The 14,401-nt window shown below is 49.5% G+C and overlaps 1 protein-coding gene across 1 annotated transcript in view; it reads right to left on the bottom strand.

Annotated features, from left to right (window-relative positions):
- LOC144247626 (uncharacterized) overlaps positions 1 to 14,401 on the bottom strand; it is a 552,118-nt gene that overhangs the window by 57,047 nt on the left and 480,670 nt on the right. Inside the window, 1 exon segment of the mRNA XM_077788934.1 lies at positions 13,638 to 14,282. Within this exon segment, the coding sequence (XP_077645060.1) occupies positions 13,638 to 14,282 (645 nt within the window).

Genomic DNA, 14,401 nt, shown 5'->3' on the forward strand with positions numbered 1-14,401 from the left:
CCCCCAAGCCTGTCCTGAGCCCTCTCCTGCAGCTGCTGCTCTGCCATGGAGCTGCTGTAAAACACAACAGCTCTGCCACACCCGCTCAGCAGGACTGGAGAAGCTTTCTGGCCTTGCTTACAGTAGGCTGGTGGCTTCTCTAGACGCAAGCTGAGCTTTTGAACACTATGTCTCACCTGGCACAGGAACTGATGCTGCCTTTCTCATGGAGGCTAAACTCCCATGGGCTTTAAAATCTTTCTGGCCAGCATAAGGCTTGGAAAACCATTTAATGCAGCCATTTAGTATTGAAAATGGCCCAGTCTTTGTATCAAAGTAGCTTGTTTAAATGCTGGAGCCCACCAGAGCATCCCTCCAGGGCATATCTGTCTCTCCCCCACCTCTGCCTCCATGACTGCCAAACTGCACCTTTCAGAGTTCTTTTCTCCAGAAGCTGAATGGCACCATTTTATCTGGGGGAGGGAAAAAAAAAGGAAATGTTCTATGATACTATCAGCATCATCATCACAATGAACTGCAAATTAGTTAAATGACATCAACGACTCAGACTGTGGACTTACTTCTCAGAGTGCAGCACTGGCTTTACTATCCCTTGAATCTGCAGATGTGCTACAGTCTTGTCCTGGGTTGTAAGATAAGCTTGTATTCTATTTGCCATCTGTTGAAGGCAAACCTGTTGGACAGGTTTTGTTATCTTTTCCAAGAACCGGTTTTGCTCCTAAGAGGTAATGGTTTGTTAGTGGGCCATTGACTGATTCAATGCAGGGCTGGTAAATGTAACACCGTGAGGGGTCCCACCCAGAGGGGGAAGCCAAGCACTCTATTATTGTTTAAAGGGGTAGCTTTTTGGGGAGAGGAGGCAGCTCTCTGGGCGGGACTCCGAGAGAAGCAGCTCTTTACTTTGGGGGATTGCCAGGGAAGCAGCTCTCTTCGGCGGCTCTCGCAGCGAAGCAGCCAGAGCGCCCTGAGGCGACGGCGGCGGAGCTTGGAGGCAACCCCGGCGCAGAGGAAGACCGGCCCCACTGCCACCAGATCTTCAGAGGAAAACTATACCCTTCAAAAGATCACCACTGCAGCTGCAATTCATCAGCCACTGCAAGGGGAGCAATCATCCCAACAAGACTGCTACCGGCACCCCGAATACTCAGGTTCTGGACTTTTTTCACTGGTTTTGTTTGTACCGATTGCATTTGCCTTTTTAAATTGTTGTCTAGTTTTCTCCTAGTAAAGAATTGTTACTCCCATTCCCATATCTTTGCCTGAGAGCCTTTTGATTTAAAACTCCTAGTAATTCAGAGGGAGGGGGTTTGCCTTCTCCATTGCACAGGAGGCTTTAGCCCTCCTTCGCAGATTCCTGTCTTGTCGAACCAAGACAAGTCTTTAAAATCCGTTTCATGCTTACATAATTTGGAGTCAAGCACAGCTCTGTGAGAGCTTTAGGGATTGGGCCTGCCCTGGCCCTCTCATGTGTCTGGAGTAACTTGCCCAAGGCATCTGCCACCTGAAGAGCAAAGCAGGGTACGGAAAAGCACCGGCTGCAGAACAGCTCGAACTGCAGGGAGCCTATTCCTGTCAGGAGTAACACGATGTCATGGTTTGACACTGGCACAATGCCAGTGCCCCCATGAAAATGTAACCTATCAATTGAATGCTGTGAAATGCGATTGAGAACAGAGAAAAGCAGGCCAAACTTAATAACAAGGGGAAAACTTTATTACACTACTACTACTATAAAAGGGAAAAAAAAGGGAGGAAAAAAAAAACACACACAAAATTTGAAATGAAAACCTTTCAAAACATTCCTCCTCCTACCACCCACCTCCAACAAACCACAGCGAGACACGATTGGACCCTTAATCAAGTCTTCACCCTTCCACATAATCAATACCGAGTCCATCAGGGGAGAGAGGAGTCTCCCTTGCACCATAGACCCCCAGGAAACACAGATGCCACCTCTTGTCTTTCCATGTCATACATAGCACCGCCCAAACACACCAAGCCAGTCTGACACTCTCCTCTCCATGTCACAGTGCTCTCACCACCGTGCATGGACAGAGACTGCTTATAGGGCCCCTTTAAGGATGCTTTGCCAAGGACCAACAGGAACAACAGTCCAGTGTCTCATTTTGGGACTACAGTTCCCCCCATTTTCCCCTGAGGCCAGGGGTCCAAGAACAGAGATCGCCTTCTCTTCTTCTCTGAAGACGGAGAGCATCATCACACCCTCCTCCGCTGACCTCTGTTCATCCCTGAACTGGTATTTGCTGGAGGAGTTTCTTGGCTCACCACTGCATCCCCCTAAAATGCAGTCTCTCTTGGAGAAGTTGGTTCAGTCTATGGCTGACAAGAAGAGTCCAGCCAACAGCCACTCCATCATCTCCCCCCAACCTTCTTTCCCTAACAACTGAGGTCCCCGGCTGTCTCTCTTTCCTTCAAATTGAGGAGGAGCAATATTTCACAAAGCCTTCATTTCACAGGAAAGGGTTAAAATTCCCGGACTCCCCGGACAGCTGAAATCTCTCGGCCCAGGACTCTGTCTCCCATTCCCATGCTGGGTATCTCCCCCCTCCTCCTCCTTCTCCTCTGCCAGCAAACTCCCAGGTGTCTGCAGGCTCTCTATGTCTTTTCCTCTAGGCTGGGGGTGGGGGGGGGGAAACAAAGACATCTCAGACGTTCTCCACCCTTCCGTCCACAGGAACTGGCCCAGCTCGGTTCCAGACCCTTCACCCCCTGGCCTACCTCTGCAGGCCACATGGCTTCCCCTTCCCCACCCAGCTCATGGCTGGGCAGGGGAGGTTTGCACTCTCCGCTGACCGGAACCAAAGAGAGCGAGTTCTCCTGGGAGTTCTGCTTTTAACCCCTCTGTGTTCTCAGAGGCGTGTCCACCTTCAATTGGTCACCCCAAGTGTCAGTATCCAAACCTGACCCCTGACTGGACTGACCTCTTCCTTCCAAGAAAATTCTTTTCCCGTGTCAAACCACGACACACGACCATCTCACCTTAGGACTGGGTTTTGTGAGAAACAACTGTTCACTTTAAAAATTTTAAAATGTTTATTAAACATTTACAAAAACATAAGAGAAGGATAAATAAGGAAGAACAGGCCTGGGAAGTGCCCCTGCCCCATGGCTGCCTGCCAGGTGGCTGCCTCATATTCAAGATTGATGCTTCACCTTTCACATTCCTGGAGGGTGCATCAGCCACCCTGGCCCCTCCCAAAGTCTCTCAGTCAACCCTTCTTTGCCCTTTATTGGTAGAATTTATTTCTTGTAGCTGCATTTGAAGGTCAGGTGTTGTCACGTCGTGTTCCCCCAGCAACAAGCATTTCCTTTCCTAACTCTCCCATGCAAGGGGTATATGTCGACACCTATTGTGGTGGACCTCCACCTCAGGGAATGACGTGCATTGACTCTATGTTTGCAGAAGGCTGAACAAAAGATTTATTAAGCTGTCCTATATTACACTATACTAAAAACTATACTACTGCTATCCTGAAGAAAAACCCATGACCCTTAGAGACAGTCCAACACAGAGTGGCTCCAGTTGGTCAAATTAAATCAAAACACCATCACCAGAGTCCAATGAAGAAACCCCTCTTTGGTAAACAATCTCCATTCCACATGTGCCAAACAACAGATGCAGCAAATGAAGATAATTGTTTTTCTTTCTCTGAGCTTTCTCACAGCCTTCCCCAGGATTTTCCTGGGAAAGTCTGTGTCTCTCACTGTTCAAAGGATATGTGAATACCACACATGCCTTCTTTCTACCTGTCCTAGAAAGCCCACCTGTTCCAGGTGGGAACAATAGGGAGTGGGGGGGAAGGGGACTGTGGGGAGAACAGAGAACATCTAAACAACAAATCACAATAACATAACTCTACATCAATAAAGCTTCTCTTAAGATACACACAATATTCATCCCTTAATTGTGAGAGCCAATCATCTTATTCTCTATCTATTACAGTTTGGATGGAGACCAGAACTAATACCTTGCAAAAGGAAAAGAGGGTACAAAGGTCCCTGCAGTCCCCTGGCCTGGTACCCCAGCCAGTGGGGAAAGGAAGAGGGCAGCATGTGGCCAGGAGTTTAGAAGGAAGCTGTGTCCTCCAAAACTTTGAGAGAGAAAACCCCAGCAGCAGATGACCCCATGGACTCTCCCTTTATTCAAATAAAGATGCAGGGCTCCTCTGGCTCCCTTATGGACACTGGCTTTTCACAGCCTGGTTTGTATGCACACCCGTTTCCTTGTATCAGAGTATCACCAGCCTGCAGTGACTCCCTGCCACTCTGGTCTGCAGGAGAAATGGAACTAATTTCCATTAAGGCCCTCCCAGAGGGAAGGAAGAACACACCCAGAGGAGTCAAGAAACCCCTGCAGGCATCCAAACTTCTGCACCAGGTGCCAAGTGAGTCACAGAGGGGTCGTAGTGGGTGCATTTCCCTCAGCCTTCTCCTGAGACTCAGCAGCTGGGGGCTTGCTCTGCACATGTGTGTTGGATAATATACCAACTTTAATTTTTTTTCATTTCTCTAGTCAGGGTTGTTATGGACAAATTCAATTGGGGAGGCTAATTATAGATAAATCAATTAACATGAATTTATTAAGCAAGCAGAATTAAGCAAAAGAACAGCGCTGGGTGGCCGGGGAGTGTCTGCTCTGCCACGGTGCACCTTCCCCCTTTGACCTTTTTGTTTTTATAGTCCCTTTTTTTTTTTCTGGTTGACGTGTTTTCTCTCGATGTACTCTTCACCGGTGCAATTGGTTGCTGGGGGTCTTTTTTTATGCCCTTGGTGATCATAAGAATGAAGGCTCCTCATCTTCCTTGCGGATGGTCCTTGGCCTAAAAGTTAACTTGTATATAATTAGTTACACAGTCTTCTATGCTAGTTACATCTGCACTATTCTTAAGCAGAATACTTGCTGTTTCCCCATCTTTCTCCTTCTCCTCCCACATCTTGAGATTCCCTCCTCTGTTCAAATTCTTATCTCCTTCAATGCTCGTTTGATGAACAAAGACCTTTTTATTTATTACAATCCCTCCTTTTTCTCTTTACCAATTTGTTCATTAAAACACTTTAACTTTTGGTAGCTTAAGACCAGGATTTTATCTGCTTTTGAATCTCTGGGCAATGCTTTGTACCCATCTCTAATAAGCATTAGATGAGCTGCCTCTAGTCTTCCTTTTATAATGCCTATGATTTTATTAAAAATGCAAGGTTTGAAAGTTAAACTTAGTAGCAACAATAACCTGCAATCTCCCTTATACAGAATTTATCCTTGAGTGCCATACTCTGGAATTTTGCACCTCTCAGGGTACCATGAGACCTTTAAAAATTTATCTGGATGGGTGACAGCCAAGGCGGTTGCTATGGCTTTACAGCCCTAATACTCACAGATATTCCCCAGGATAATTTCAATATCGCCCCCCAGGATTGGAACTAGGACACCAATAGGTAGCCCGGAGTTCAGGTTTACTCCATCTCCACATAGAGTTTACCAAGTCCTCATTAGTAACAAAAAAATGGGAGCTACAGTGGTGGCATTATGCTTAACAACTTTCCCTTGGTCTATTTCGGTCAGAGTCCAACCAACCCCTACCAGTTCCTCTATAACCAGGAAACACCATCCCTACCTTTTAATTAGGGTCACTGCCTGCAGCTGCTGCTGGGGAAAACTGGCTGGTGTGCATAGTCCCCTTGTACAGGCCAGGTACAACATATAACTAATATGCACAGGATTTGCCAGCAAGGGTGGAGTCCAAACTGCCCCAGGGTTTGATTATCATTATCTCCCCATTCCCAGTGTTTGTTTTGACATGTTATTGCCTGGCTCACCTTTACCCTTGGGAGATCAGTATCCTTGAGGCAGTTCTTGAAATACTTTGAATTGTCCCAGTCTGAGGGCTCTTTCCTCCACCGCTTCTCATCCCTCTGCCTCGCTCGCCGACTCGGTTGCTCTGGGCCACGAGGCGCACCATCTTCTCAGAGCAAGGATATTCTTCAGGAGGACCCAAACTCTGTTTTTGTTGCCTCTTTTTGAATGATTCCCAGCTTTCATCCTTCACTTGTGGTGAGTCACACTGAATCCCAGGTAAAGTTTTCCAGCAATTCCCTTTGATAATTTGAACAATTAGGGGAATTGATTCAATGGAGTGGAAACAACAATTTTCGGGTCTAGCCCCCTTAGTAAACACCTCCCACCACTCTTGGTATTCCCTTGGTAGGGTCCCGTTCTCTTCTCCAATCCTTAGGACTGACTCTGTCAGTTCTCTTTCTAACTGATAACACCTTTACAAATACCCCTAGGAGGAGTGCCTCTGTAACTATGGACCCACCACCGTTCCTGGCAAATTTTACCAATATAGCATACAAAAGGGTAACAATCACAATCCTTCTTTGTACAATATACTCTAAAATCATTAGTTATAGGATATCCATAGTCCAATATCTCACTCTACCAGCTGGTTCGTACAATTCTTACTGAGTCCATTCAGTCCATTTAAATGTGACCTTAAGGTCCCCGGGCTGGCTGGTTATTCTCCTGGGCTCTTGGGCAGCAGCAGGAATCGCTCCCTTTATTCGGCTCGCATGGGTCCATCCCTTCTCAGAGGTTCTGACTGTAGTTTCTGTAGTGAGTAAAACAACACAGGGGGCTTCCCAGTTCGGGGGTAGTGAGGTTTCTTTCTAGGTTTCTTATTAACACCTTATCACCTGGATTTATATTGTGGATTGCTAGGTCTAAATGAGGTTGTTGCACTAGTAACCCAGCTCTTCTAAGCCCTTCCCGAGCCTTCATAAGTTGCATGACATATTGGTTAATTTGTTGATTACTTATTTCAGGGTGATCTGTAGGAGAATCCATGTCATAAGGCATCCCATAAAGCATTTCAAATGGAGAAATTCCAATATCGGTTCTGGGCTGAGTTCTTATATTTAACAAGGCTAAAGGCAAACATTTTTACCCAGGATGATTGTGTTTTATACATCAATTTAGTTAGTTGTTTCTTAATTTTCCCATTTACCCTTTCCACTTTACCTGAGCTTTGTGGATGTCAGGGAGTATGATATTGCCACTTTGTTCCTAGAGCTGTAACTACTTCTTTAATTATTTTGGAGGCAAAGTGTGGCCCTCTGTCTGAGTCTAGTACTTCTGCTAGTCTGTAGCGGGGGATTATCTCTTGTAATAGTATTTTTACTACTGTTTGTGTAGTTGCCCTGGAGGTAGGGAATGCCTCTACAAAGTGAGTCAAGTGATCTATTATCATCAATAAGTGTTTATACCTTCCTACTTTAGGCAAATCAGTAAAATCTATTTGAATGTGGGAAAATGGTCTATGTGCCAATTCCCGCGCCCCCCATTTCCCACACCACTCACGATTTCTCACACCTGGGTCTACTCCTGGGTCAGGGGTCTCTTCAGCCCCTCTAGAAATCTCAGCCCTCATTCTAGAGAGACTGCAGACTGTAGAGAGAAAGCTTACCAGATTAAACACATTAAAGATGGTCTCTTTAACAGTTGGGGAAACGGAACATTCTCTAATAGGGAGCTAAGAGATTCAGAGGAGAAGAAGGAAAGCAACGGCTGAAAAGCCTCAACCCCTGCTTCCCCTCTAACAAACTGGCTGCACAAGCATGACCATGAGCCATGCATTCCTGGAACAGACTTCAGCACCTTCATAAACCCCTGAAAGCCATTACACCCAAGCCCAGCCCGATGGATATTCTGGTCAGTGCCCTTCTACTACAAAAACTACATATTAGGGACAATACCGGAGCTATTCCTGAATAAGAAAATAAACCTAGGGACCATAGAGGGATTAAGATCTCAAAAAAACCCTAGGGACCAGAAACACATACAGGCCTCCACTCTAAAAGACACTATGAATTCAAACAACATAGCCAGTAACTGCTCAATACTAACACAAAGTAATTGGAACCAAAATATTATTAGAACAGGGTTTTTCTTTTCACTCTCTCCAGCCACGAAATGGGCAGCAAAATATTTGTCCTAGTTTAGGGCAAATTTGGGAGAAAAAACTCTGGAAGGAGCCCCCAGAAAACAAACCCCCACGGCCCCTCCCAACACCCCTGATTTGGGAAGAATTTTCTCTGAGAGAAGTGGAAAAGAACCTGTTTATTTAACAAACAAAACCCTTCCCAGCACTAAAAAAATGAACAACACCAGATGACAACAAAACTCTTTCACCACTCTGAAGAGATGACAAATCCAGGAAGTCTCTCCTGGGAGTAGTTGCCCGGGTCTGGGCGCTGGGGATTGCTCTGGGCACTGGGGATGGCTGCTGCAGATCACAGAGCGCAGGCTCCCGGTGCTCCTTGGTGTTTAGAGGGTCCCAGTCCAGAGCAGGCTGGATGGTATTCAGGAAAGGGAAAGGGAAAAGAAACAGTCCAGGGAAAGAATTGGACTGCTCAGCTAAACTAATTTAAAAAGCAAAGGCAAAAGCAAAAGCAAGCAAAAAAAGCAAAGCAAAGCAAGCAAAAGCCAGCAAGCAAAGCAAAGCAAGCCAGCCAGCACTGGCCTCTTCTAGACAGCAGACCATGGGGGGAGGTGAGCCGGCTGATAACAAGGCAAAACAAACCTTCACTTTCAGAGTCAGTTCTGAGAGCACAGAACAGAATATCAAACATGAACAGAACCCACGATTGGAGATACAAACACCATAACATCACCCTCGGACATTCCACCTCTTATCTCCATATCTTCAACATCATGTATAAACTTCATCAAGTAAAAACTTCTTTCATTTACTCAAACCTTTGACACTTACACATTTCCTTCTATTTCACTTGCTCAAACCTTTGACACACATTTTCTTCTGTCTCATGTCTGTGTGTTTTTGTGTACAGACACTGGCAGCACCATCCAGCAAACAGTGATATTTGCCATGAGTCTCACCCCACAATCAGATCTCCCTGAGGTACACATCATGTTGCTCCATCTCTCTGCATTATCCACCATGTACAACCTGGTCCCTGAGCAAAGACAATCCCACAAATGGGTTTGTCTGTATTCGAGGCAGAATTGATCCACACTGATTTCCCTAACAAACCTCTGGCATGTGCCACTGGGACTTTATCTCCATCTACGATATTCAGGGGCTCAGACTGGGCAGGACCTGCTCAATTGGTGGAACCTCGGCTGTTAACTAACCAGGTGGCCTTTGCTAAATGTTGCTCCCAGTTTTTGAAAGATCCCCCACCCAATGCTTTTAAGGTGGTTTTTAACAGTCCATTGTGCCTCTCCACTCTGCCTGCAGCTGGTGCATGGTTTGGGATGTGGTACACCCACTCAATGCCATGTTCCCTAGCCCAGGTGTTGATAAGGCTGTTCTTGAAATGAGTCCCATGGTCTGACTCAATCCTCTCAGGGGTACCATGCCTCCACAGGACCTGCTTTTCAAGGCCCAGGATGGTGTTACGGGCTGTGGCATGAGACACAGGGTAGCTTTCCAACCATCCTGTGGTGGCTTTTACCATGGTCAGCACGTAGCGCTTGCCTTGGCGTGTCTGGGGCAGTGTGATGTGGTCAATCTGCCAGGCCTCCCCATACTTGTACTTGGACCCCCGCCCACCATACCACAGGGGCTTCACCCTCTTGGCCTGTTTGATGGCAGCACAGGTCTCACAGTCATGGATCACCTGAGAAATACTGTCCATGGTTAGAGCCACCCCTCGGTCTCGTACCCACTTGTAGGTGGCATCTCTGCCCTGATGGCCTGAGGCATCACTGGCCTATTGTGCTCATAGCAACAGCCACTGGTTAAGGCTCACAGTCTGGTTTAGCTGCTGGCTCAGGCTCACAGTCTGGTTTAGCTGCTGGCTTAGGCTCACAGTCTGGTTTAGCTGCTGGCTTAGGCTCACTGTCTGGTTTACCTGCTGGCTCAGGCTCACAGTCTGGTTTAGCTGCTGGCTTAGGCTCACAGTCTGGTTTAGCTGCTGGCTTCCAGCCGGGGCTGTTGGCTGCAGCCTGAGTGACTGGGATCGCTGCTGATTTATCTCCCTGCCCCCATTCCTCTGTCTGCTGCCCTACAGTATCTAGCAGGGTGTGATAAGCACATGCCAGGGCCCAGCTTGCTGCAATGTTTTTCTCCTTAGACTTATCATGGCATTTATCTTTCAGGTACTTTGCCACCTCAGCTGGATTCTGAATTTGTTCACATGGGATGTCCCAGGCTACAGGGTCAGAAAATTCCTTTAAGATTTGGCCCATATGCTCCCATTTCTTTCTTGAACTCCCTCACATCTCCTGAGAGGTACCTCCACATAACCTATTCCCAGAATTTGGGTTGGTTGTCCCTGCTGACCAGCACTGGGGTTAGGGATCATTCCCAAAGCTACTTCCCTTCATGGATATAGAGCTTGCCCTTCCCTTTCTCTTTCCCCCCTTGTTAGACTACGAGTAACACAGTGATTTTCCTCAGGGACCGGCTCTGGGATTTCTACCTCTTGGTTATCAAAATCTCCCCCTTGATCTAAATCGGTGTAGACTTCGGGTGGTGCTGGTGGGGGTGGAGGAGGAGGAGGTATGTATGGTAGAAGGGGTGCAGTTGGAACTTCCTCAGGCTTTTTATTTTTCTTTTTCCCTCCCTGGGTGCTTAAGGCAAAAGGTTTTGCTCCTGTTTCCCCCACTATCCAGAGAGCAGCATACTTGCTCTCTTCCATATCAAAAGGTTCTCTAGAGTTTACATAAATGTTTAATGCCTGGTAAATCCAGACCTTGAAGTTTCCAACCACTGGCCAAAACAAATTATCACTACAGATTTGTTTTCCTCCTCATACTTTTATACAATAATGTATCATTTTTGCCCTATCCTTCCCTTTCCTTGAAGGATATTCATCCCAAGATTTTATCATTAGACCTAAAGGACTGTCAGGAGGGATCTGGGGAAGCGTTACCGGGGTCCCCGTCCCCATGGAAGCAGAGGGCTTGCTTTTCCTCTGTCCCATCTCCCAGGACACCTTCAGGCACACACACACTCGCGGCCCCTGTTGGTGCCCAGCCCCTCGCGGGCTCTGCAAACCGCACTACTCAGAGCTCTGCCCGTGCCTCGTCCTACAAGGACGTCTCACGCGTTATGTCCTGGGATCCCAGCCCAACCCAGCGGATCCCCACTTTTATACTCACGCTGTCCTGCGTCTTCGCCCGGCTTCGTGCACAAAGATTACGGGGTTACCGGTATCCCTTGTGCTCAATACCGAATTTGGGTTTGTCGGTAAGGGTCTGGGAAGGAAAAGCCTGCACCAGGGCCGCTGCAGAGGCAGCGGGGCGCCTCCCTGATTAGGAATTCCCACCCGGTCGCCCTTATCCGAGTCACGGCACCAAATTTGTTATGGACAAATTCAACTGGGGAGGCTAATTACAGATAAATCAATTAACAAGAATTTATTAAGCAAGCGGTATTAAGCAAAAGAACAGCGCAGGGTGGCCAGGGAGCCTCTGCTCTGCCACGGAGCACCTTCCCCCTTTGACCTTTTTGGTTTTATAGTCCCTTTTTATTTCCAGTTGACGTATGTTCTCTCGATGCACTCTGCACCGGTGCAATTGGTTGCTGGGGGTCTTTTTTTCTGCCCTTGGTGGTCATAGGAATGAAGGCTCCTCATCTTCCTTGCAGATTGTCCTTGGCCTAAAAGTCAACTTGTATATAATTAGTTACACAGTCTTCTATGCTAGTTGCATTCCCTACTCAGTTCAAATTATCTCCTTTAACACTCATTCTGATGAACAAAGACCATTTTATTTATTACACCCACTCTCTCCCAGTGCTCCCCAGCGTGTCCATCTCTCTGCTGCCCTCGAGCTCCCGGCCCGGCCCCGGCCGCCTGCTCCCATCCAGCTGAGGTGGTTCCAGGGCCGGCAGGAGCTCTCTGTGGTGGCCACCGACGTGGTCCCCAACGGGGACTGGACCCACCAGCTCCTGGTGCTGCTGGAAACCCCAACCCGGGCCAGGGTCACCTCCACCTGTCAGGTGGAGCACGTCAGCCTGGAGCACCCCCGGAGCTGGCACTTGGGTACAGGAGAGGAATTGGGGGTGCTGTGAGAGCCACTGGGATGTGCTGGGAGCAACTGGGAGGGAGTTGGAGAGAATCTGGTTTAAACTGGGAGGGGAGGTTGTGGGTTTGGAAGGGCTAAGAAGGTGTTTGAAGGATACTTGAGAGGATGGGAGGGGGTTCTGGGGGTCCTGGTGGGCACTGGCAGGGAGTTTGGGGGCGCTAGGTTTAAGTGGAAGGAAAAGAGTGAGCCTGAAGGAGTTGGATGGAGATTGGGGATGGAAAAGCAGAGATTGGGATGAGGTTGGTTGTGCTGGGAAGAGACTGGGAGGGGTCTGGGTGAATACTGGTGAGGCTGGGAAGGGACTGGGAGAGGTTTTCGGGGTCCTGGGGCAGAGGGGTCGGCTGGAAGGAGGCTGTGGGATCCTGAGAGGGACAGGAGGGGAGACTCCCAAGTTGGGCTTCGTCTTCCTGGCACTGGGAATCGGGTTCTACCTGTGCAAGAGAGTCTGGGGGGTCCCGGGGGGTCGTGTCCCCCCTCCCCTGGAGTGTGAATGCTCCACCCGAGGCCCCGAGCCGGATGTCACCCCCCGTTCTCTGCCCACAGAGTTCCTGAGCCGCCGGCGGCCGCAGCCCCTCCCCGTGGCTCCTGGCCCGGCTGGGACCCCCCACTCCATCCCCACGCTGATTTTTGGGGGGTCCTGTGTCCCCCAGCCCTGCTGTCACTCTGACCCTGCCCCCTGCTCCCAGTGTTCCCAGTAAAGCTTCCCAGTTAAACCCAGCCCAGTTCATGGGGGCACTGGGGAGGGACTTGGGGGGACCCCACGGCGGGGCCGGCCCTGGGCAGGGAGGGCGGGTCCAGGTGGGGAACACTGCCTGCTGCGGGTCTGCCCGGCAACTGGTGAGTCATCAGCCCCGCTCGCTCTCATTGGCTGACTCTTCTCCACCGCGTTCTCTCATTGGCTGAGGAGAGGCCCGGCAGTGCAGAGAAGGAACGGGAGAGATCCCGCCCCGAGCACCGGCACGGGGACAACAGACCCAGCCTGGGCACAGGGAGGGAATTTATTACCAACCAAACCACGGCAGCACCAGGAGAAGGGAAAGAAATCCCTCCAGCGCCTTCCCCCACCCAACGGGGATCACCCACAACAGGGTTATCCACCATGGAGAGACGGGGACATCCGAGTTTAGAACAAAGCCAATTTTATTAAGTGTACCAGGTGTTTATACAGGGATTGACTTGTATGGTGCTTATAGAGGGCTCTGTTTTTGGTAACAATTTCCCATTGGATACACATTCTTGGTGACATCCAGTAACCTGGGAACATTTATCTTATCACAAAGTCTCACAGCATTTTTTCTGGTCACTTCTTGCCCAGGGAGACTTCAAGTGTGTCTGTGTCTAATACAGTTTCTGCTCAGTCAGACCTCAGGTATCAAGCCCCTTTATCAGCTCCATTGCTTTACTCTCTGTTTTATTCCCCATACGGGGGCACCAGGGCTCTGCCCAACGGGGGTCACTGGGGATCATCCAGGCCGGATCCTCCCATGGGGGATGGAGATGCAGCAGCACATCAAGCTCTTCCCTCACTCTCTTCCCTCACTCCAAGCTCTTCCCTCACTCGGGGCACTCACGGGGCTTCCCTTAGTGGTGCCTCCGTTGGTGCTGGGTCAAGTGAGAGCTCTGTGAGAAGCCCTTCCCACACTTCCCACACTCGTAGGGCCTCTCCCCGGTGTGGATGCGCCGGTGCACGGTGAGGTGGGAGTTTTCCTTGAAGCCCTTCCCGCAGTCGGGGCAACGGTAGGGCCTCTCCTCTGTGTGAATCCACTCATGTCTGAGGAAATCGGAGCTGGTCTGAAACCCCTTCCCACACTGGGGACACTTGTAGGGCCTCTCCCCAGTGTGGATGCACTGGTGTGCTCGCAGGTGTGAGCTCCTCCCAAAGCTCTTCCCACATTCCAAGCACTCATAGGGCCGCTCCCCAGTGTGCACCACCTGGTGATTGATCAGGCCAGACCTGTCTATGAAGCCCTTCCCACACTTCCCACACTCGTAGGGCCTCTCCCCAGTGTGGATGCGCCGGTGCACGGTGAGGCTGGAGTTCTGCTTGAAGCCCTTCCCGCAGTCGGGGCAGCGGTAGGGCCTCTCCTCTGTGTGACTCCGCTCATGTCTGAGGAGATGGGATCTGGTCCGAAACCTCTTCCCACACTCCCCACACTCGTAGGGCCGTTCCCCAGTGTGGATCCTCTGGTGCTCAATCAGGTTGGATCTCCAGCTGAAACCCTTCCCACATTCCAAGCACTTGTGGGGCTTCTCCCTGCCATGAGGCTTCTCCACCAGCTCCGAGCTCCGCCTGGATCTCCGCCCGCCTTCCTGGCTCAGGGGGGCTCTTTC

Source organism: Lonchura striata, chromosome 29 (assembly GCF_046129695.1).
Source record: "Lonchura striata isolate bLonStr1 chromosome 29, bLonStr1.mat, whole genome shotgun sequence".
In the NCBI taxonomy this organism is placed as follows: Eukaryota; Metazoa; Chordata; class Aves; order Passeriformes; family Estrildidae; genus Lonchura; species Lonchura striata.